The sequence below is a fragment of the Diadema setosum genome, chromosome 22, assembly GCF_964275005.1.
Source record: "Diadema setosum chromosome 22, eeDiaSeto1, whole genome shotgun sequence".
Classification (NCBI taxonomy): domain Eukaryota; kingdom Metazoa; phylum Echinodermata; class Echinoidea; order Diadematoida; family Diadematidae; genus Diadema; species Diadema setosum.
The window spans coordinates 30,262,169-30,288,800 of record NC_092706.1 but is presented as its reverse complement, the minus strand read 5'-3'; the positions used below and the strand labels follow the sequence as shown (position 1 = coordinate 30,288,800).

At 35.7% G+C, this 26,632-nt stretch overlaps 1 protein-coding gene across 1 annotated transcript; it reads left to right on the top strand.

Moving 5' to 3' along the window:
* On the top strand, positions 1-21,027 carry LOC140245300 (protein Wnt-10b-like). Its single transcript, XM_072324885.1, has 4 exons — positions 1-374; positions 3,347-3,621; positions 17,012-17,280; positions 20,539-21,027. Exons 1-4 carry the CDS (start codon positions 1-3, stop codon positions 21,025-21,027), a joined length of 1,407 nt encoding a protein of 468 aa, XP_072180986.1.
* Positions 21,028-26,632: the final 5,605 nt, after the last annotated feature.

Sequence of the window (26,632 nt, the reverse complement as noted above, 5' to 3'; positions counted from 1 at the left end):
ATGGTGATGGTGGTGATGATGGAGGTGATGATCATGGTGACGCCGATTGTGGTGATGGTGATGGTGATGGTGATGGTGATGGAGATGGAGATGTTGATGGGGATGTTGATGGTGATGAAGATGTTTGTGGACGTAATTTTGGTAATGGTGTTGATGATGGTGATGTTGATAATGGTAGTGATAGTGACGGGCACGGTGGTGATAATGGTGCCGGTAATGGAGATGTTGATGGAGATGGTAATGGTGGTGGTGACGGTGGTGGCGGTGATAGTGATGGTGATTGCGACAGATATGGTGGTAGTGATGCTTGTGGTTTTAGTGATTGTGATAGTGATAGTTATGACAGTTATGATGATGTTGATGGTATCGGTGACGTTTGTGATAATACTAGTTGAGGTGATGGTTGTCTTTGTCATAATGATGTTGTCATCTGCTTCTTCAAGAAAATACAGGAGCTTACACCAACATAAACAACATGCACAGATCTTAGCTATTCTCATTCAACACTATGTAATAATGTAGGCCTACACCAATCAAAAAATATCTACATCAGAATATTACGCATTTATTTTCATTTACATATCACAGATTTGTTGGTTTGTTCGCATATTTGGACTTTTAGAATGAGACTATTAAGCACCTGGTGGATCTCTATGTGTTTTTTTTTCCACTTATTTACACTTACCCGAATGTGTGACAGCCCAGTATTTTTTTTCCTGCATTATAAGTGTCATCGATACTTTTGTAGAGTTCTTCTGTCAGTATCAACAATTTTAAAGGATATAGGTAGAAATTCTTCAAGTTAGTGGCAGCGCTGTTGACAGTATCTCGGATAGAATATTTGAATTCTGATTATCATTGTTAGATGAAACATGCTTGCACCAGCAATTGTGGAATAGCTGGAAAAGAAAACCACGAACACTACTGATTTCGATAGTAGAAACGGTAACCGAATCAATATGTAAGGTATACGTTTCGACAGGCCATTCGTGGGTAGTTTTTCTCGACTCCGTTCAGTCACCAGAGGAATGCAGATGATATCGTGTGCCGATAGCATCGCCTGTGATGAAAATATGGTTCCGGAAAGTAGGCTTGAATATCAGACGGGAATTCTAAGAGGTAAATGATGCATTCATCTGTGGGTTTGCCCAGACAATCGTCGGAATAACGTTACATTATGTGCTTACGATTGCATTCAGGTAATCACTTTGATCTTTTTTTCTCATCCTTATCTGAGTGACCATTGTTAGATAAGTCCTAAGTCGTTAAAATATGACATCGGGCCATGTAACATAACAGCTGAAATCAAACAACAGTTAAAAAATCAAACCAAAGTCTCTAAATACTTATTAATCATGGCGAGCTGTTATGTTAGATTTTTTCAACTTACATTTAATCGCATCTCTGTGGGGAACAGGGCCTTGATCTCATAAGACTCGTTACATTCTAAAAGATCTGGACAGTATAGGAGATTAAATACGACGGATATATTTGTTTTTTCCTTCCCTCATGTATATCATTTTTTTTTCTTTCTCGTGTGTGTGTGTGTGTTTGCGTTTTCCTTTGCTCAACGTTAATGTGTTTATGGGCTCTGGAGAAATAGTCAAGATTGCTTCACTTGAATTTAAATAATGTTTAATTTCCACAGATATCTATACCAGATTTATTAAATCAGTTTTCAGAATGTTTTGATGAGTTGGGCAAACTTTGAGAAAACCTTTGATATGTGGAATTTTCTCGACACACCTCTTATATCTAAAGAATCGGAATAGTGATAAATAGTGTGTGCTTCAATACCTCAAATGGTGCGCTTGAATACACTGAGCACTAAACATTATGGAAAACTGAATAAATCTGTTATCATTGTGATTACTTTGAATTGTGTCAAAGACGTCTGAGCTTTCGATCCTAGCAGAATCTTCGTCAGAGACAAAATGACAACCACAGAAATCAAACATACACCTATATGGACCATAGACACACCGCAACACAATACACCAATTGTACCTTTGAGCCAATACTAATGTAGTCATTAGAATGTACCTATCCTAAGATTGAGTAACGAAAACTACAATGTATTGATTTGCATTTGTCATATTATAGGCTAAAGTGACTTTGACACTGTTCCAGATTTCCACATCTTAGTAAGGACATGCATTCGTAGTTACTAAAGAATAAAAAAATACACTGTACTTGGTTTAATCTTTGTCATCAAGCACCTATATGTTTTTTGTTTGACTCGCTGTGTATTCCTCATGACTTAAAATGACCTTATCTCAATGTCTGGTAAACAATCTTCGATTTATGCATAGATCGCTCAACATTTTATACGGGGACTGCCCGTTTGTGCCTGCTCAGATATAAACTTCGTTATCAATCAAAATAGTTACCTATAGTTACCAACAAAGTTAATGCCTGCTTAGTTAGAACTAATCCATTGAGCATTCGCTAAGGCATTCGTTCTCATCACCACCGTTTTACAAACACTTTAATACTTTCAAGTAACATGTTCAAATTGTCATGCATTTCGTTCTTTTTTTTTATTTGTTATCATCATTTGTTATTGACAGCCGAACTAAGGATGATTTTTAAGCGTTTGATTAAAAACTTCTGACATCCATCTAAAAACATGTTGGTTTTATTTCCTCAGTCTCATTCTTTCATTCTAAGTCTTGTTGATGTATCGAAAGTTTTGGTTTCATGTTTGCTGTTAGCTGTCTCTTGCAAGGCAAACTTTGAATACACTACAACTTATTTCGGATTTGAACTTAGGCATGCACTATCCCTTGAAATCAAGCGGTTTAGGCTGAAATTGCTTTTCTGTTTCGTTTGTTTGTTTTTAGGTAAATGAATAAATCATTGACTGATGATGACTTTTACAGCTTACTACATCAACTCTAATCTGATGTAGTTTGTTATAACAATGAATAATTAAAAATACACAAAAATTGCTGCTAAACTTTTGCAGACACAAATAACAGTTACTATAGAACACGAAAAGACAATAATTATGTTATAAAACAATGATACAACAGAAACATACCAATGCAAACAATAACACTACAGTTGCACATAATCCTACTACGAAATCTTTGCAATCTTTCAAAATTTGCATGATTTAAACATTCAAGCATGTACTGCACTGAGTGGAATTATCCATCTCTAAATACCCAAAGTATACTATATATCCTTGACATGGAAATGCATTCTCATTATCAAAATGCCTGTTTTAAATAAAAAGATAAATAAATCTTTACATTACGACCCACACACACATACACACACATGTACTCATACATATATTTGAGCCTTCGTCATTTTTTTTTTCTCGTCTGTCTTTCTTCAGATCAGTCAGCATCAGTTCCAATGAGATTTCCTCATTCTCGGAACCAAACTTCGACGACCACAGAAACTCGATCACGCTCTGCCGAACCTTCCCCGGCATGAACCGTAAACAGCTGCAGCTATGCCGGCGGAAACCCGACGTCACCGCCGCGGCCATCCAAGGGATCGACATGGCAGTGCATGAGTGTCAACACCAGATGAAGAATCGTCGATGGAATTGCTCTAGCCTAGAGACACGCCATGGCAACCCCTTCGCTCATGCTCTCATGTCCAGAGGTGAGAGAATTTCTGATATGCCCACATCTCTTTATTTCAATTGGTGTGAATAAACTACAAACAAACCACAAAGAATTACAATTGTATACACCTGTACGTGCAAATCAACGACGGAATCTCGTGCAGATATTAGCCTAGTGGTAGAATTAAAAAAAAAACACCCTACAACCTCAAAGTTTAAAAACATATATTTTCATTTTTCTAATGATGTGGCGGAACATCAAAGTGATTTTAGAATGTTGGTTTCAGGAGTGAAAGTAAGTAATGGAAACTTGGATAAAAACTAAACATAAAACAACTCACTCTGCTTAGCAAACACTATCCTTCATGCTATGATATTTGAAACACCACATTTACGTCACTCCAAGCATTTCCTGTCTACTTACATCAGATAAATATATATTACATTAATCTCTCTTGGTCCAGTGGTAGTAGCCATGTCACTGGAAGCTGTTCGCATGACCTCAGTTGACGTTTCAATGACCAGAGGGTATGGGAGTAGTCAAGAATTTGGCTGGTGCCACTTTTGGACCGATCACGGAACTTACTAGTGTTGCCTAGCAGCAAACCGTGGAAAGGTCAATTGACTTTCACAAAATATTTGAATGATTACGAATTCTTGAGTGTCACCCATAAAGCAAAATATTTGTTGACAGAAATTCGGGGTAAATGAAACTGCCCGAAAGACACCTTTCTCTTAAGATTTTTATCCTAAGAGGAATAAAATCCTCTCGAATACCAAACCCATCTGTGTGCAAATCATGTCAGTCTTGATAAAGATTTGACACAGAAATTCAGTTAATTTCATGCAATCTAAGCTGTGACAGAACTTTAAAAAAATCAGTCCACTTTTTCCTACTGAATCGTAGAGTCTGGAAATCCTGATTTATTTGCTTATATACCGAGACCTCTTTCTGACACATCCTGACCGTGATCTATCATCTGTGATAATTTATGATCGTGTAAATATGAATGATGCCAAGAAATCTTTTCCTTTTTTTTTCTTGCAAAACAAATCAAAACAGTGTATGATTGCAGAGGATCACCCTTTATTCGGTCGATATCATATATGTACCTCTTCGGAAAAAAAAAATAGATTGAAAGCCTAAGAAGAAATAACGATATTTTTGTAAAAGGCTGATAAAACTGAAAGCAAAAAGCACACTTCTCGCAAACAACCAGTGAAAACAAGAAACCAAATGCATTCTGAGTTCTAACTTTCCAATTACTGAAAGCTTCACTGAGTTTTTAGTAAACTTTTGAAAAACAAACATTTCAAAGTGAAAGTGCTCAAAATCCAAGTGGCACAGAGTAGGATGTATACGTTGGTAAACGAGCAATAAGATTTGAAACTAAAACCACACAATCATAAGCCAAATAATTTGTCAAAATTCAAAGATTGGTCAAGATGAAAATACCTATCATATCGTCTAATTCCTAATGTCTTATTTAGTTTTCTACCATGTCTACTGCGTAGTGTTTGTTTCATCTCTGTATAAGATAAAACTCAATCAATGTATGCATAATTAGCTCTCGTGAATTGTAATCTCGTAATGCAAATATTTTTGAAATATGATAACATTTCATTAATACAATATTGAAAAATCTAATTACACAGGATAAACACAAACGTGTAACACATTTGTGTAAACCCAAGAGTATAAAGGACTAAACTGTAAGAAATCCTGAAATGGCAAACCATAGCCATACGATTGTTTAAAGCCTCGTCTATTGTCCTTCGTGCTTTTATCAAAATCTAGTCCTGACATGAAAAACCGAACACACGATATTCTCTTTCATGAAAAACACCTGGACTGCACGAAAAAGAAACCTCGAAATAATCTGAATTTCATCAAAATCTTTGACAGGTCCTCCGACTTGTAACAGTATTTAATTTCATTACTCCACTCAACTAGGGCGCCTCCTACGAGGCTAGGATTGATGACAACCAGTGGATTAATACATGTCACTAAGCACCGGTAACCATAGTAACAGGACCAGTATCAAAGTACTGTACTGTTTTTTCCTCTCGTCATTCTCCCTTTAGATCTTTTGCCACGTCCTTCGTCTGCCCTCCTGAGCTTCTTTCTGATTCTTCTTCGTGTTCTCCCAATGCTTTATTTCTCCTATGATATATTTCATTTCTACCACTACAACAGCAACTTCTATGGAATCACTGAGTATATTCATAAATTATCTATCTCATCAGTCTTGCATTGTTACTTCCTTTCTATCTGCAATAAGAACAACTTGATACTCACAGTGCTTTTAAGTGTTTTGATCAACTTTAAGCTGCTTTTACGAAGGTCTCAATCCAATACAAAGTAACTGGATAACTGAGTAAGGGTTTGTAAGAATAGGACCAATGACATACAAAGAGATATGTGGGCCTACAAACGGATAGAAAGATAATTAATTATCCAGATGAATATTAATTGTGTAGGATAAATAAAAAAACAAATGTTACCAGCACATTGATCCCTCGCTTCCCTTCCCCCCCCCCCCCTCTCTCTCAGTTAATGTACAATCTTAATGACCTATGAAGTATATAAGTCTCTGAACAAGAAGGTAGATGGGTAGAAAGGTTTATACATCAGTGTACACAGATTTCATTGATTTACCTTTGACATCCCAAGATTTAATTTTATTACCTAATTTCTCAGCCTAATCATCAGTGAAATTTGTTCTTGTCAATTTCAAGATTGCTGTTGAAGGTGATTAGCATAAAAGACAACTCTGTCAGTTTACCACTTTCCGTCCCCATATTTCTTTTTTTTTCGATCTTTCTCATATCTCCCATCTCTCCATCTATCCATCTCTCATCCATCTATCTCTCTTCCCCACACCCACACACTTTCCCTTGTTCATTTGATGTCTGTCCAGTAACCGTGTAACTCTCGACACCCTACCGTGTCACCCGTTGGTGTTGTCATCCTTTCAAACACGGTGGTCTTCAATCTTTATACACAACACTCAATAATCGGAGCGAGGAGGCGCTTAGCTGGCGGTGGCGAAATGACTTTGACTCGAGCCGACGGCACTGCGGCGCTGTGTGAATGTTTCAAATCGGTGAAATCATATCGCAATATATCTACAAATATTTGTTTACGATCCTCTTCGCTTCACGCCAGTAAGGAAACGCGCCAAGCGCCTATCAATGTCAGAAACTTCCATCTTGAAATTGAATTACGGCACAAACTATAACAAGGCTGCTTGGATGATTCCATCCTGGTTTTAGAGCGTCTCGTTTTGAGCTTCCTGTACCTATCGCTTTCTATTGACATGTTTTGATGGAATGAAATTATAGGATAGAATATGAAGATAAGCCAAGAGACCACCTAGGATGATTGTCAAGCTTGGATTTAATTTCATTTTTTTTCAATGTATCTCAATAAATTTGAAAGTTTAGCTTGGAACGAAATTTTACACCAAGATCTGATAAATCATCAACTTATTAATGTTTACGACGACGAGTATTTGCACGTAATATAAACGATGTACACTAATGCTATCTCTTAGGAAGAGCATTGCTTGAAGTATATAACGTTAGTATGATGATAGAAATTCCCTTTTTTTTTCAATATTTCTTCACTTTCATAATTATAGAAGCATATCCTTGCAGCCTATTCTCTCACTACAGAGTACAATCATTTCATTCTATATCATTTCATTTTTTTCATTTCATTTCATTTCATTTCATTTCATTTCATTTCATTTCATTTCATTTCATTTCATTTCATTTCATTTCATTTCATTTTATTTCATTTCAGTTGATTTCATTTCATTTACTTTGACGTAAACATAAAGTTTACAACAGTTGCATTAACAATATATGATATCAAGTATGAGGGGCGGAATCATGAGAAGCAGACACACAAAATAGGCTGATTGAAAGTGATCCCTTGACAAATAATAAAATTCGAATGTAAGCACATGTAATGGATTATAATCCTATTGTAATTAGGTTGAAACAAGCCAAGAATATCATACAATACAAGAAACACACACAATAAAATTAGTTTATATATATAAAGACAAAGAAGAGAAAAGGAAAAACTATATTGGGTTTTTCGTCAAGTTGTAACTTGATTATCCGTCATGATAAAAATAAAGGACGCCGACTAATCTTCTAAGATGGATGGCTCATGCATGAATGAACAAATTGCACTTATTATTTGAATGGCCTCTAGCATAAATTGAATGTATGCATCCTCGATATTAGTAGTGCTAATGATGATTATAAATGGTATCATATAACACATCGTACCTTTACCAAAGTCCCAATGCATTTGATTAAAGACAATAGAATAGAGAGTAGACTTAAAAGTGAATAAATCCCGTATATTACACGCGCAATCATAGACAAGATGAGAGCGAGCGCAGTTGGGGAACACCATAGTAACAGGCACACGAAAAAGACAAAAGGAATCAGAATAGTATAGATATTTGTAAGAACAAAGAAAAAAGTCATGAGAGAGAGAAACAGAGACAGACTGGTAGACTGAAAACGACGAAATGGGAAAGAGATTGACAGAGAGCGACAACAGAAAGTTCGAATGTTGGAGATCCCAAACTGATGATTCTTCATGAACAACGCAGAATTATCCATCTAGTATCAAAATCACGTAATGTAATAGATGAGAGGAATGATCCTTGAAGCTAAATACAAACTGAAGATAGCATGCAGAGCACTCCCGTTATAACGAAGTCCTCGGGATCGCGTTTTTCTGTCGTTATATTGTAATTTTGTTATAGCCGAACAGTCAAGTGTATAAAGATATATTGTATAAAGATAATGTTGATGATATTGCGACCTGAATTTTTACGTCGTTGTTACGAGAATTCCGTTGTTACCGCGTTCATCATAAGGGGAGTGCACTGTGCCTTGCTGTTCACATGATGAAGAGAATGGTGGAAGTAAAGTCTAAATCTTAATTGCTGTCAGCCATCACTGAGTAGCCGAAGCATATCGAATCTTTACTTCCGATCGATCTCTTTTGAGCTTTCTGAATTCTTCTAATCGTTTCTTTACTTCAGTTTACATCTCCGTTACTATATGGAAGTAAGAATAGATGTCAATTTTTAACATGCCTGTAACCAATGTGTCGACATGCTGCGAGTCAAGATTAAATCACGATTAATACCTGAACATTATGGGTCAACATGGTTCACCCTTCAGTAAGAATGTACCTTTAACTCACTGAGCGAGATTGATACGTCAGTACCTTCCCTGCATGTGGGTCGAGTCATATTGTGGCCAAGTATTGCCCTGTTGACTCGGTTCACTTGTCATTTTGGTACCATCATCACAAGACTTGATACTAATAGTGCAAGGCTGCAGCCCAACGCACCCCGCTACTCGGCGGCCCCTTTTCGCTCCAATTTCGGATCAGCGGCAGGTCACGTTTCTTCATCCTGAGCGGTAATTGTCACAAATTACACCAGCCTTTACTCCCCTCAATCTCTCGCGCCATCCCTTGTACCGACATTTACCAGAGAATGCCACTTAGTCATATTCAGGTGTATGTGATAAAAGAAAGAGAGCGAGGAAAACATACTTTAGAGATCAACCATCACTTTTAACGTAATTCATTTTGAAAGCTTAATATTCTCCTAATAGGTGGAGAGGTTTAGGTCTCATTATGTGAATCAAGATTGCAGAGTTCTGTGTAAACTGTCATCACATAGTTGTTGAGACGTGCGCACTCTAGAGGGAGGCTAATGCTGGCTCTCTATACATTTCGTTTCATTTCTCCCGCTCACTATTATTCCCGTTTCTCCAAATATCAATGCCTCTAACCATATTCTAATCATTACAAGCGTCACTATGATTAGATTTTAAAAGCGATCCATTAAATTTCATGAGTTCTGGAACTCTTCAGTTTTTGTCATCTTTCAAATCTTACATTAGGGCAGAGACCTCTTCAACACCTTTACTTCACACTTCATTTCTTTTTGCTTCTTGTGTTTTTAAACACTATTTGTCATTGTCAATTCATTACAATGTTTGAGATATAGCATATATCTTCTGATCTACAACTCAATTTATCTTGTCACAATGACAGAAGTATATTAGCGTAAGTTCTAGATATACAATATTTCTCTTTTTTTTTCTTTTTTAAAACTGGAGATGTTTGAACAAAATTGAGAAGAAACGATATAAAGCAAATACAACATCAAGTTGACATTGAAATAAGTATATTCATCTTCACCGACATGTAATCTAATGAGTCTTGAAAATTGGATACAAATATATTTGTTATTGTAGAGGTAATGAGGAAATCACAAAGGATAATACCAATGTCTTTTCAAAATCAGAATGCAACTCTACGTTCAATTGTAGATGAGGAGGATTAATTCTTGTAGATTTTTCTCCAATACTTTTGAGATCTCCATTGTTCAACGAGACAATGGTTCGTCATATTGAAGTGTTATAGATCCAAAATGTAAAGAAGAGATAAAGAAAAGTTCAGGCTCCAGTGACTTGAGTGTGTCTTTTTATGTTTGATGCCGGGTTATAGTTTGCCTGTTAACCGGTCCACAGGTCTTCATTCTGTACTTCAGCATGCTGTCATATACGAACACTCTAAAAACACAAATGTTGAATTAGCATTTAAAAGGGTCGAGGAGTGACAACATTTTGAAAGTGTTGGTTTTCCTGCTAGATTCAACATTTAAAATGTTATTTTAAAAGTTGGATGCAACACTTCAAAAAATGCTGTCACTCCTCGGCCCTTTTAAATGTTGATTCAACATTTGCGTTTTTAGAGTGAACAATAAAGAGTCATTGTATCAGTATTCGGACAGAAAACTCTTTTCGAGTCTACAGTGCAATAATAATAGTAATGATAAAAATGATGATAATGATGATGATGATGATGATGATGATGATGATGATGATGATAATAATAATAATAATAACAATGATACTACTACTACTACTAATAATAATGATAATAATAATAATAATAATAATAATAATAATAATAATAATAATAATAATAATAACAATAATAATAATGATAATAATAATAATAATAATAATAATAATGATAATAATAATAATAATAATAATGTAATATGGTTTCCTTTATCCATACAGGGTAGCCTCTTAAGTATTGCCACTTCTCTGCCAGAAGACCCTGTCATTATTATTACCCTGTGTTGTCAGGTACCCATTTATATACCTGGGTCATGAAGGAAATGATGGGTCAAAAACATCTTGTGCAAAGACGTAGGCACTTGAGGGGATTCGAACTAGGGATACCCTACTGAACGTCAAACGTCTCATTCATTATGCCCCAAAGTGCACTTTTGTGGCCCTTTGCTGCTGGAAAGAACACAGTTTCCCACAGTGTGAAACACAATGTGAAACAAAGTGTGAACATATTGAGAACACACTGTGACATCTCTTCACACTGTTCAATTTGAACGTTTTCACATTGTGAACACCAATTCACAGTGTGCAACAGAACATTACCATGTGAACTCTCAATGAAAAACCACACCACAATGTGAACACATTGTGAACACACTGTGAGACATTGTGAGACACTATGCCATTTCCAGCAGGTAAAGTCAATTCATGATGCAAAAATAATAGGTTATTGAAAGGTGAACTACATGGTTTGTCAGTCTCCAATCTCTGCTATGAAGAAAACTTGACAGATGTGTCATCACCTAAATATTGATTCTGGTATATCAACTGATACAAACTCTCTATATTCTTGGCAAACATGTCTCGTTAGAACATGGTTTCGTAGGCACTTTGTCACTTAAAGCTCACACGACGTGAGTTAAATGGAGTTTCAGCCCTCGATGGGTAAAGTATTATGGATGTCTAAACTCCGAACAGAACACTGCAAAAGGTTTTGGAGTATCATCCAAATACGACAAAAAAAAAGACATAAACAACAACTTTGACAGAAAGCCTTTTGTTTCAATGTATGTTTCCTCTTGACTTCTTTTTCCCCGTCCTCCTGTCGCAAGTTTAGAGACTGTATCCATCTCGTCTCTAAATGCCACACACATGCGACGACATTTAATCACACACGAATTTCTCTGGCTATCCAAGGGTGCCGCTGTTGAAGTCGACAAAATTCAATTTTCCCTCTCGCCACGTAGCAGAACCCCGGCTCTCTTCAAGTTGACAACCAAGATACAAACATGATTTATAAAGCACACAACACTTGTCACTGTTATATTATTGTGAAGTGAGTGTCTCAATGTCACAGACAATATTCTTTGATATCACACATGATCAAAGCGCCGAAGTTAACGATCTTGAGTACCTTGCTATACAGTTGTTTTCTCCGTTTAAACACGCGATCTATATATACATTGACTCGTTGATCAATTTAAAACCATGCTCTGGTCTGAGGATATCACAAACACCAAAAATACCCGTCTTCCTACACTAAATTTCCATTCATACGCAATAGTTTTCTTTCCAGGTACAGAGTAAGAACTATTCTGTAAAACATCAACGAATGTAACTCAATAACTTTATGGAAATGTCTTCTTTTTCTGCATGTTTTTTACTTTATCAGTGTTTATGTTACATCATAGTGTATTCATCTCTGTTCGGAGCTCTTCGGAAGACATCATACTTCAACCGAACTATTTGTTTTTTTTTGAAAGATTTCGAAAAAGAAGAAAAAAGAACTTTAGTATCCTGCTATTGCATGATTATATTTTGACGATTATAATTGAATACACGATCGTTTCTGCTTCCTTTTTGATCGTGAGTGTGGAAGGAAGTAAAAGTTAAGCTCAAAAATCTCCAAAGGACTAGGCCGTATAGTTTACATGAAAAGAATCACATGTAGTATGTAGGCAAAGGACAGGATAGCAACGATCGACACTAGTTTTATAAAGTTTATATCTGATGTAACGAACTGTCCTACAAAACTAATCCAAGTATATTGCGTCTTATGCAGTATTTCTTTCCAAACTTCTCTATGCTGGATAAACCTTGACGCACAAAATATGCGCACCTGATCAGATTTCCTTTGGAAGCGGGAAAAGTTTTGTTACAAACAATAAACTCAAGTTATAGTACACATATTTCCGGACTGAAAAAAAAAAGATACGTTCATGGTATTGTTGCTGTTGCTGTTGTTGTTGTTGCTGTTGCTGTTGTTGTTGTTGTTGTTGTTGTTGTTGTTGTTGTCGAGGTTTAAGTTAGGGTTAGTGTGTGTGTGTGTGTGTGTGTGTGTGTGTATGCGTGTTTGTGTGTGTGCGTTTAAATGGATGAGCGCAAGGAAGGAAAAGACTTTGATAACTAAGGACCGGGAATGACGTATACATTGAGCATTTCCGTCTTACGAGAAAACAAAGATTTCACTTTATGAAATGCACCTGATGAAAACCTAAACCTTGGTGATGGTTGAAGAGAGATTATCGTTTCTTAGAACTCCTTTTGTTTGTCTCATCTAATGAGTAATTTTCTTTCGATATCCTGATAACAAGCTAGAAATTACTCAATGTAAACAGCCATGGTTATTCCTTCACCTGTTCACAGGCGACCTGACGGTCGTATCATTGCGGGCGGATACCTCCTCGACTGGTATCGCGGCCGTGACGGCTGTTCCGTTTACGACGAAGAGACGAGCACAATCGTAAAATGTCATACCACGTTTAACATGCCGTAACTTTAGTCTTTGGTTAACATGCTCTGTTCTGATGAAATATAGTTTATGCTTCTTGGAATCCACTGATTCAATGTTTCCCGGGGAAGATGAATGAACTTCATCTTTAGTTTACATAACTTTCAACAAAATTGTTTGTAGAAGTCATTTCATCGACAATACTTTGAGCCAAATACTCAAACAGCATGCTTTATTTTTACGTCAATGACGCATTTTTACATTTGGCAAAAATGTTAATTGCATTATGAAGATAATAATAATGATAATGTATGTATAATGTATCACTTACTTTTAAATTTCTTCATCTTGATTCTCAATTTTCTGCATTTTGTACTGACGTTTTCTTTACAGGGATTTTTTTTTTCAGATCAAATTTGATTGAGTCATTTCTTTATTCAAGAAAATGTTTGTACATAACCAGGTCAATTATCCCTTTAGATAATTGCAGGTATACATCGAAAATTACAAATCACAATTTCAAGAACATACAATACAAATAACATTCGTGAGATTTAATGCGCCAGTATCAACAATAATATTTAACACTAACAAACATTATAACATTTATATCAATTCTATAAATATATATATATATATATATCTATGTATGAAACATTATTTTATGGAACCTTCATACTCCGGACGAACCAATAATCGGTCGATGTTCTGCATTTCTTCTTTTTTTTTCGATTTCGTTTTATACAAAATCAAAAATTTCATTAACTTTCCTAATAAGAAAATATCCGTGGTCCTAAAAACTATAATGGGCCTTCTTTCAGTGTACTCTAATTCCATATTACATATACCAATATAAATATTACACTTATACACTACTAATTAACAAACTTGAATATTTTGCATGCTGTAGGGAAAGACCCATGAACTGAGAGTGAAAATTGAATTCTGATAAATGTGTATCAATATACTTTTTTTTTGGGTTTTATTTCAATGATGACGTTTAATCATCTGCACAAGGGGTATTAATGGCCTTGTGTCTGTTGAAGTCATAACAATACTTATATAAAAAAAAAAAAAAAAAAAAAACTCAAATATTCCAGGAGAGGGTTAAAACAAAGAAGAAATATAGCTGGGGATAAAGGGTCGCCTTGAAAGGTACGCCTTGAAATAACCTACAGTATATATTGGACATTTCAATAGATTTTTCCATAAACTTTTCCTGAGTTAAGATTTGATTAGAGTGAGATGAAAAATCTATTTAAAGCGATTCTATACGTCATAATGGCGCACAAAACACGATGACTATATATTTCTCAATGTATAGTCATCTTATTGTATAGTAGTATATTGTATACATCTCAATGTATAGTAGTCTTATTATTATTATTATTATTATTATTTCAAGTAATTTGAGTCAAGAAAGTAGCAGCGTTATCGTCCTATCTGACAGGAAATGACAACAAAAGACTTCTCTAAATTGTCTGACGTTGAAATTTGGCATCCATTTCCACATCTCACATCCAACAACTCATTTGAATAAAGTATAGGGCCTACTAGTAAGAACGACATTGATGAATGATAAGTGAAAAGACAACTACAAGAGAAAGTATCAGGCAGACCATATCGTTTCCGTTTAGAGTGACATTGGTCCTGGTGAAAAGGACTTGAAGAAAATGTAACGAAATTTGACTTGAATGTTCGTCTGGAATGAACTGAAGCAAGTAACGATTTTTTTTTGTATGGTCACAGCAATTGTGGTGTTCTTGTTCGTACTTCGATATGTCTTAGCTCATGTACCTGTCTGGTATCTTGTTTGTTTGTTTGTCTTGTCTGTGCTGGATTTATACATTTCTTTAGTTTTATCAACCCCCAAACAATATATTCAAGAATATAACTATATGCTTGATTTGATTTGATCAATTCATTAAGCAATATAAACTGGGTTTTGTTTCTTAACTTGTATAACATATTGTATATTGTAACTGGTGGGACCCACAATCAAAAATCTTCGTTTGTGTGTGTGTATGTGTGTGTGTGTGTGTGTGTGTGTGTGTGTGTGTGTGAGTGCGGATGGGTGGGTGGGTGGGTTACCCCCCCCCCATCCCCATCACCCTCCTATTTATTTATCGCTTGTAGCGCTTTGAGTCACGTTTTCTTTATCTGTTTTGATGATGGAAATAAACAAACCATTGAATTGAATTGAATTGAATTCATCACCCCAAAATTTTTTCCTTTTTCTAATCCCCATCAAATCACCCTGCTTTTTCGATTACTTATGTTGATATGTCTTTACTTTCAGTCACATTGTGCGTATTTCATTCGTTATGTTGGCATGGAGACAAATAGATAAACTCGAACTTGAACAAGTATAATAAAGGAAGGAAAAATCAAGGTATTGATACAAATACAATTGCATTAAAAATGCAATGAGGGAAAAAGTACCAAAAAGCTAAAGATAATTTTGGAAGTGTTTTTTTTTTCACAAGGTGACAACGGGATGCTACTATACTGTTCACTTCAAATAGTCAAAGGTTTACCTGTATAGCTTTTACCTTACATTGTAAATAAACTAAGGAGTCTACTGAACTTTCAACAAATTTATAGTCTGACCACATCAAAAAGGCGCCGAGCTTGATTAAAGCAAGACTTGAATGAACCACAGTAACTTTAGCAGTTTAGTACAGGCCAGCCCGTTACAGTTACCTCTTGAGAGTATTCCCCGAAAAACCTTCCTCTTCGTGAAACTTACACTGAAATATAACAAAAGAGAAAACAGAGAGACAGATAGATATAAAGGATCAAGGCAACAACAAAAAAAAAAAAGAGATAGGAGGGGCCTGCATGATGCAGAAAGTGTCAAAGGATTTGACATAATTACATTCATCTATACTGCAGAAGTACTAGTGAAAAGATAAAGACCGACATACAGTGTGAAATAGGTGAAGACTGATGGATAAATTCAGATGGTTACAGCGGTAGAGTGTGATAGAGAAGGAGGGATTTTTTCCTCTTCTGTTCTGCAGTTTGTCGACCCCTGAACACCAACTTCGGATGAAAAGGAGTTGAAGGATAACGAATTTAAGTCATGCATTAATGAACGAGACGTTTACGATGGGAGAGCACTTTACGATTGTTTGAAGTCAGAAATCGAGTTTGCGTGTGGAAATTCTGCGAACATTGGTCTTCAACCATGCGTCTTTTCTTCAATTTTATCGCATCTAATTGCAGACATAAAATATCCCAGTTTCAACCTATTTACGAAAGATCCGCTCAGTATAATGCCAAAGCTAAATTGTAATTTGTTTAATCCTTTGTGCCATTAGATGTATGGTTTAAAAAAAAAATGTGTAAGGTATTATTTGTCATACATACATATATATATATATATATATATATATATATATATATATATATTTGTACGACAAACGACTCATTAAAATATCCGATTAGACAATGCAGAAAGCCTTTTACTATTTGCTTTCATGCACAATTTCATTTCGCATAGAAATGTATATATATATATATATATATATATATATATATATATTCAATTCAAAGTTTGTGATATTGCCAGCATAGAGAATAGCTGAGAATCAGAATAATTAAAACCCTAAATAAACAAACAGAAGCGAGAAATGCATGTATAGAAGGTATAAAAAAGCGGTAACAATATAATTACAATTCTTCAAATGGGTGTTACAAATTCTTATGCAGAATTCCACCTACAGTTTCCATCAAAACTTCAAATAAGTCAAGTCTTCTTTCGTACTTTTGATTCAAAGCAGGACTAAAGGAGACAGCCTTTGCCCATTCGCTGGTGTCCGCTGGAGTGCTGTACCAAGTCACACGTTCGTGCAGCGCCGGCAAACTTCCCTACTGTGGATGTGATCCTCGATTCGTAGGGAGCGGCGAAGGATTCGAATGGGGCGGATGCAGTCATGACATCGAATTTGGAGAGAACTTTGCCATTGACTTCTTGGATAGCCGTGAGAAATCCGGGCGGGATGCACAAGCAAGGATGAACCTTCACAACAAACGGGCTGGGAGACTGGTAAGCATACATCATGTGTGTGTGTGTGTGTGTGTGTGTGTGTGTGTGTGTGTGTCTCTCTCTTTTTGAGAAGTCAGCCACAGTCTGGCAAGGGCTGTAAACCAGATCTTCAAAAAGAAGAAAAAACAATAAAATAAGCCTTAAAACATAGCATGCAAAGAAGACTGTAAAGCGACATATTTCTCAACTTAGTTGCATCCAATGATCTAGCAGAGCAAAAATATAAGGAAATAAGTGCAGACTCGTTCTCGATGGTTGAAAAGTAATAAGTGCAAATCTGAAAGAAAAGGCAGCGAACCAAATGACAATGGAAGACAAAAATATAGGAGGAAGATTACCATACCAAAGTAAAAATTAATACAAAATAACAACCAACCCGAGTGGCAATTAACGTTCTTGTTTCTGTGCCGAGTAGTATAGCATGACTAAGATAGCTTTTCCTTGCAGCATTGAGCGTATGATCACGAATGTAAACTATAATGTGTCAATTAATCTACATTCTCCGCCGTATGATTATTGCTATAATTTCTCTAAACACCTCCGGGCAAGTAATGGTCAAGCCCTGTTGTATGGCGCTACGCAGTCTGTGGACAGACCACTTTTCCCAGCAGGGGGTAGAAATATTCGATTTCACCCCACTTGCCTTCCAAAAGTCACGATGGACGAGAATAGTTCTAAGTTTTGCTGTCATACTTTTTCCTAAATAACTCTGAAAGGCGGATGTGAGCTGGAATCACATGGGGAGATCGGTGTGTACGTATCATGACATACTACCTCATGTTTAATGTCAAGGTATGTAACAATAGGTATAGGACCAATTTGTAAACCATGCAAAAAGTGAACGTTAATGATTTGAAGCATCTGGTCCTCTCCGTTTTCTTCAACCCCTCCCATTCTCTCTCTTTCTTTCTTTCTCTTTCTCTCATATCCTCTCTCATTTCCATCGTTTATATGATATCAAGACATCCACAAACACTTTACATATTATTACACTGAGTCAAAGAAAAAGTTTTGTCTTGAGAATAAAAAGTGTCTTACTTTGTTTAAGAAAGTGATTTTTCGTTTAAAGGAAATATTAATTTTGTCAAATCAAGATATGTATTACACGAACACATAATAATGATTAGGCCTACAGTTAGAATAAAAGGATACGAAAAGAAGAGAAATATATTTGCATACAAGAGAGAAGATTATCTCGAGTCAACGAATTGCTGGAATTCAAATGAAAAGTACTAATGATAAATAGATAAAGATAACAATTTCAGTTAAACACACACACACACATGTGGCCCTACATGGATGTACGCATGCGTGTCATGTCGTTTCGTATATGAATGTCAGGGAGATGGATGCTACCAGATGGGCAGTTTTATTTCATTTGGATGAGAGACCAGAAAAATCATTTTGGTTTACAATCTACTTTTTTCACTCCCAACCATCTATGTCTATGGGACCGGTTAGGCTTTTAAATACGGTCTGGGCTTCGCTACTCTAAAGATATGAAATCGTTTGAACAGAAGACTGGTTAAAAGCGCCGCCACTAAAGGACCATGATCGCGTTATCTCTGCATGGAGCCCAACCCGAGAGGGCGGGCCGACACATCGTTTAAAGCTGCATTTAGAGAGGAATAATTGATACTTTAGTGAAAACCATAGAAGTAGGCTATCAAAATACGTCTTCATTATGGAGCAAATGCCTCGTATCTTTTCTGTTTTTGTCATTTCATTTTTCGGATGTCATCTTGTTTTCAACATAATTCTTTGCAAGGACATTAAGCTTTAAATCGAGTATCCATTTTAAAGTTATAGAAAAAGTAGTTTCAGAAATTAACCTAAGAGTTTTGAAGACTGAACAGTGATATCATTCAGGAGAGTTTTGTCCATTGGTGTTGTTGTTGTTGTTTTAAAGAACGAAAGGAGAGACACATTGGTGTCTTTGTTTTCAAGATTTACTGTGACGTTAAAGATGACCCCCTGATCATACATTTAAGGTTGTTGCACGATTAGAACACACCTATCTGTTAGGTACGCTTTGACAGACGAAATTGCATTAAATGTTTGAATTAACGTTTTTACATTAAGCACGATGAGAAATGCATTCTAAAAACAAGAATCTATAATCCTTACAATTGATGTTAAATCTTAATATCGGCATGAAAGTTGTCTTGGCTTCAAACTGACAGCTTGGGTTATAAACAATATTTTACAAATCAGTGTAAACTTAGTATTTTGTGAATCAATGCAATCATAGTTTTATGCAAGAGTTAATTTAGAAAAATGTTCTATGCAAGTTTATCATTCAGATTCGATGACATGACATGACATGAGTGTTAATAAGCCTGATGTGATGTAGAATTGCTCCTTTAAAAGAGCTGATCAGCGGGAGAAAGTATTTTGTGGGTTTAACGAGTAAGACGTCTAGCCGTGCCAAGCCGACCAAGACTATTAACCCGAACCAGGGGATATCGACTTGCTACGCTCTCAGAGAAACACTTACCAACCCGACAGTTGTGGCGCCCTACAGAGACTTCAACTCGTATCAGCCTTGCCACAGAGAAACGCTAAATAGAAACTGTTTCATTTTTTCTTCTCTCCTTCAGTTTTCTCTCAGACATCTCTAAATAGGCCGTCCTGTGCGTGGGTGCATGTGTGTGTAGGTGTGTGTGCGCTCGTATGTGTATGTGTTTCTTGACAGATGTGTATCAGTATGTGGTGAATGTATACTATCTGGCTATGTAGCACTGAATGCAAAAATAAATAGCCCTGAAAAAACAACCACAACAAACAAACGATGAAATTAGTATGGCATAAGATTTTAAAGACTTTGTCCAATGAATTGTTTTAATGAACCTTATATTGTCTTTTGAGACATTTTATTGTATTTCAGTACACAGCAGTTTCCTTGATTTTGTGTCATTATCTGAAGGCCAATTCAAATGTTTTGTTGCAACTGCATTTTTTGTTTGAAAAGAAAAAATAAAATTAGATTAAATTAAATTAAATTACACATCTTGTACAATTATTGTGTTTCTTTCGCATACTTTGTACTTCTGTTGATGCACTTTGAGGAAACAGAAAGGAAATCAAACCAAACCAACCAAAGTGCATTATTTCGAAGTGATACCCGTTATAGTGTACGATGTCACTGAGTAATCGAAGACCGACACTGTCAGGCTTAATCTTTGACCTCAACACTACAGCAGCTTCTTCTGTTTAAACAGAATATTAATTATTGTGTGTGTGTCTGTTTCTCCGCAGGCTGTAGCCCACTACGCAGAGAAGCGATGTAAATGCCACGGGATGTCGGGCAGCTGTCAGCTCATGACGTGCTGGATGCAGACTCCACACTTTCGTGACGTGGGTAATCGACTCATGGAGAAATTCTTGGAAGCACTTGAAATTCGCGCGCGAAATACGAACAGTGGAAACGTTGAGCTGGTGACGAGGACAGCGTCGTACGCTCAACGAAAGCGACGACGATCACCTCCACAGGAAGAACTCGTCTTCCTCGAGAAGTCGCCGGATTTCTGTGAACCTGATCCAAGGTTGGGTAGCCCTGGCACTAGAGGGCGTTATTGCAACCGCACCAGCTCGGGAATAGACGGCTGCGACAGTCTGTGCTGTGGGAGAGGGTACAACATCAGGCTGGAGAGAAGGACAGAGTGGTGTAACTGCACTTTTCACTGGTGTTGCTATGTACGCTGCCAGCAGTGTCACAGTTCAGAATGGGTTAACCAGTGCAAATGAGTGATTCTTCTCACTTCTTACAAGTTGTGCTGAGTCGTGAGGAACTTGGAATCAGAGGAACTCTTCTTGTCGTTCATTTTAAAATCATCTGAGAATAGTGGACGTAAAGAGCTTAGGCTGCATTGTCAGGACCGCTGCAGTATTTCGGAAAAGATCGAGGGCTTGAGGTTTGGTGGAGGAGTCAAATTCGAAAGACTCGCAGCTTTGACAGTCTGTCCACTTGAACAGATTTTTTTTTTCTGAAAAATCGGACAGAAAGGACATAATGACTTGCAATGATTTCAAGGCATGGTATGAAGATAAAGTGTATATTATCTTTGCATTTTTCAAGCGGACATATTGGAAATACTTTCCTGCAGTCCTTAACCGTTTGCCGTGAATGCATAGTTATCTACAAACATAGTCATACTCTTTAAGAAACGTAGCCATGTGCCGATACATTATTGAACTGAAGAGGTTGATCAGATTTGAAGTAGAGTGAAGACAGAGCATGATAATCGGTTTTCACATGCACCATTCTTTTCGTTTGCCACATCGTTTGACAACCGATCAAGACATTTGGTGTACTCTATCTTAATACGCCTTTATTGAGCATGATCACATTTTGACGTATTACATCAAAGTGCCAAGTAAGGAATCCTGTTCAGTTATGATATCTTGTTGCCTCATCTGCTTCTCGTAGAAGTAAAATCTAATCTGAATAATTGACGAAAGTCTAATATTGTATTATACTGTTGCTCTTTCAACTGCCATTATAAAGAATTACATGAACTTTAAGCTTGAAAAAGATGTTGATCCTTATGCGATATAACGGAAGTACCCTTTGGAATCGACAATATTTTATTGTGGAATGTATTTTCTATTTTTCAAACAAAAATGATGCACAAATCAACATGAATAAAATTGCTAATTAGTACATAATTGTAGACATAGATAAGTTTGGTTCATCACACTGAAGGAATTGGCTCACTGGTTGTCTTTGAAATAGGATTAAAAAAATGAACGCCATTTTTTTTTTACTGCCAATAATAGGACTATTCTGAATAGAACTTTATCAGTATCTTACTGTGTATATGGGCTTTACGACTTGACTTCGGACATTGTTATTAATCATTACAAAACATTCATTTATCAGTGTCTTCTCGATTCACTTAAAGGAAGATATTGAAAAGAGAAACCTTTGAATTTGAATGAATATGATGCTATTTTGTTCTTATTTGACTTATTAACTCGTCAAACTTCTTTCCAAGATACACAATAAAACTGTTTAACGGAAACTAATCACAATGTGGTTAGTTGAAACTCTTGTAAATAGATGGCATTTAGTATAGAGAGGACGAAGTTTGTAGATAAAGATTTTCAATGTATTTTTGTACATGATTCTGAATGCTTTTCGAGCACAGAGTGAACAATGCAGTTATCATTGCTTTACTTCTATTTTGTGGTAGGACTTGGCAATGTTCTATGTTTAGTATTCTTTTGGTCATTTTTGAATAACGAAAATTATGTGAAGTGTGAGTGAAATGATGCTCATTCTTTTATAAAAGTTTCATTGCCAAATTCGAGCCTTGGAGCAGATGTGCTTCCTCGGGGATTTCTGGAACGAAAAAAAAAAGCACTCCTGAGTCACTGAAATCACTTCTTTTTCTTGTTCAAAACAAAGTGATTTCATTTAAAACAAAAATGAACGCTCGCATTTTTCTTGTTCAAATGAGCCAGTGTTTTCATAAAGACACTGAAAGTTGTATTCTCTTATTCAAAATAATTATTCATCATTCAAAAAGGAGACTTGTGGTCTTGGTTGTCAATATAAATTATAAGTCCAAGGCTAAAGTGATCGGGGTCATCCCACGAGACCGACACTCACGATCCGTATGCGGCCCACGAGTTCGACATTGAGAGAAGGTTCACGAGTCTTACGGCCCACTAGTCATACAGATCATGAGTTCGACACTAAGCAAATAAGGCTCATGAGACCGACACGAGGCAAAACAAAGAAAAAAGTTCATAAGTTAGACATAGTGTCATAGGCAAACAAGGGCCATGAGTTTGACACTATGCAAAAAAACAAAAAACAAAAACAAAACAAAAACAAAAACAAAAACAAAAACAAAAACAAAAACGCGAGTTCAACATTACATAACGTGAGCGTAATGTATCGAAATCTTGGGCTTTTGCGTAGTGACGAACTCTAGGGCCTTGTTAACCTATAGTGACGGATTCATGGACCTTCTTTTCCCAGTGACGAGCTCATGGGCTTTTTGACTCGTGGATGTCGAACTCGTGACGCGCAGCCAAAGTGGTCGTCTTGATGAAAACAAAGATCATGGTAAAAGGGTTAATTGTGTCGTCAGACCATCCATGTCTCAGTATTACTGATTAAGGATGTAATAAGCTATAACACCCTCTTTGTTCTGTGACGGTAGTTTGTACTATATTGCCAAAATGATTATAATTATTATAATATAATTATGTTAGATCGTACTACCTGTATATCTTCCAAGCCAACTACAGATCTTTAAACTTGTATACATAATGATAACTTGGTTTGACAAGATAATGTGACCGTTGTCGGGTCCTGTTTTGAATGTAATATAAAATGAGTGTATATCATGCACTCATATCAAATAAATGGATTTAGTTCCCAGTGACCTTATCAAAGTCAATTAAAGACCTTTGAATGTTTCTAAAAATAGATGGCGCTATATAAATGCTCATCATCATCATCATCATCGTCATTTTCATCTTCATCATCATCATCATCATCATCATCATCATCATCATTTATCATCATCTCATGAGATTTAATGTAACGCTCCCATGCATTGTCGTGTATTTTACTAATAAGTCAAATCTCACTCCATAATACTGTTACAATCACATAAAAAGAAATAAAACGGGAGGAGTTCAGTCATAATCAAACATGATATGAGAAACTTAAAATTTCCCAGGTTTTCATGTGATATTGGTCGCGGCTACATATTTCTGTAAATTGTTTGAGGTGATGACGCCATCACATCACTCTTTCATTTGTTAGCACAAAATAAAAAACAATGTGATCTAAGTTAATCAGCTACACCTTTACCCTTGCAATTCACAGCATATATATATATATATATACATATATATATATATATATATATATATATATATATATATATATATATATGTATATGTATATATATATATATATATATATATATATATATATATATATATATATATATATATATATATATACAGCTGTATGTATATATGATGTGCATAGTTGCATATACATATTTTATATATACATGCTATATACACATGTATATTCTACGCAATTGATCATATTCTACTGTGTTTGTTTTCTTGATTCCGGTGTATGTGTGTGTGTGTGTGTGTGTGTGTGTGTGTGTGTGTGTGTGTGTGTGTGTGTAAATAGCGAGGTAAATTGCTTGATAAATATAATTACACTTGTATTATCGTCATTGCTACATTTATCTTCAAAAAAAAAATCACCACATAAGGATTATATACATGTATGTATAAATGCAATAATATATATATAATGTATAAATATAACTACATTTATATATGATATATATACATATTATGTATATGTATATGTAATATATATATATATATATATATATATATATATATATATATGTATATCACGCAAAATTCTAAAAATTGACTTTATAAGTCGAAGGAAAATCATTCCTGTATGGCAAAGGTATGATGTTGTAATGTATATGCCGATTTTCACCTAAGTCGAATGATAGGCCCCAAAAAGTTGATATGATAGCAACTCTTGCTGGAATGATAATTGTCATGGTAATGACAAGAATCCAGTTTCCTGATTGGATGTTGCTATGGGAAGTTGCCATTCCAGTTGCAAAAAAAAATTTGCTATCCTAACATCTTATATGAAATGAGGCCCTGGTTGTAATTGATGCAATAAATTTTCTGCAGTGACTGTCTGTATATACGTAAGTATTTAATATATATATATATATATATATATATATATATATATATATATATATATATACATATATATATATATATATTACTCATGAGGGCTCAAAAAAGGGCAGTGGACGTTGTATATCCCTCGTAAATAATACCATTGATCGGCCTGATAAAAACATTGGTATCGGCTATTATATAAGTCCGGGAGTATAAAATTTTAAAAGGCCCCTATACAACTTAACAGAAAAGCAATAAACCATGAAGGATGACGAAAGTATATAAGTGGCTATCTTTCTCATTTCTTACAAACCTCAAAAGTGTAACAAAGTAGCATAACGAAAACCTCAATAATCTCCGTGCATGAAAATATGAATATAATGAAGAAGATACATGGAAATTCAAGGTTTTTTTTTCTCAAGAAAACACACTTTTCTAGGGGGGTTACCTTACATGAGACTATCTACAATCTGGCATAATTATGATTTGACAATCAAAAATACAATTAGAAACATTTTCTAAACACTTTATAGGACTATCAAGAAGGGCAAGCCTCAAAGAAGAAACTGAAAACACGAAGAATCAACTAAATTTTTAAAGAAGTAGACTCTAAATGAAAATCTCGATAACACAGTATAGGTCCTATATGTATTACCCTTATAACTTATCTCGCCATAATAGGCTAAAAAAATTGTCTGATATATAGGCCTATCATTATGATCGGTCGATAACTTAAAAACGACTATATATCAATAGTTATCCCCCACAGCTATCCTAATAGGCCTATAATGGCACTTTCGGAATTACGAACTTTCGTGACAAACGACTCTTCGGAGGAACGAAGCTTAAGATTAACGATCCTTATTTCATTTCGAATTATGAATCTTCGGAATAACCAATCCTGGGAATAACGGCGAATAGTCCATGGGCCAGGCCAGATATTGGTACCATCTGAGGTGGCAAAACCTTTTTGGTGTCATTTTGTTTGTCGGGCATAGATATGCTTATCAAGCTATGATAGCATTTCCAAATGAGTAGCTTAGTCCTAATAAATGAATTTTTAACCCGTTTGGTTTCGCTGTTATATACCTTTACTTCTGAATCGAAACTAACCGCTATAGAAAGAAGAGCACTGTCTTCTGTATGTCCACAGGTGTTCTGTTGTAAACGTGGTGCGCTTGGTCTTTATTCAAGGCAGCGAAGGGAATATCCAAGGGTTACGATGTCCACAGCGCTTAGTCTTTATTCAAGACGGCGAAGGGAATATCCAAATCTAATGATACAGTGTATATCCCTTTATCTAAAAAGCAAAAAAAAAAAAAGCAACAACAACAAAAAAAAAAACAATTCCTAGTGGAAATTTTCAAAGGTCACACTCTGACTGTCTTTGGTCAAAGAGCGTCAAAAATATTTGGCATTGGTCGGGTTGATGGCTGAAATCTATGACTAAGCTACTACTCTGGAAATGCTATTATACTTTTATAGCAAAATAATATTCCTTAGATATATGTCATTTCAAAATGCACAACTAGAACTTGCCACCTCAGGTGGTATACCAGTAACTAATTTTTCGGGTCTTGGCCCATGGACTAATTGTGTGACAATTGTTTCCGTGTCTGTGTGTGTGTGTGTGTGTGTGTGTGTGTGTGTG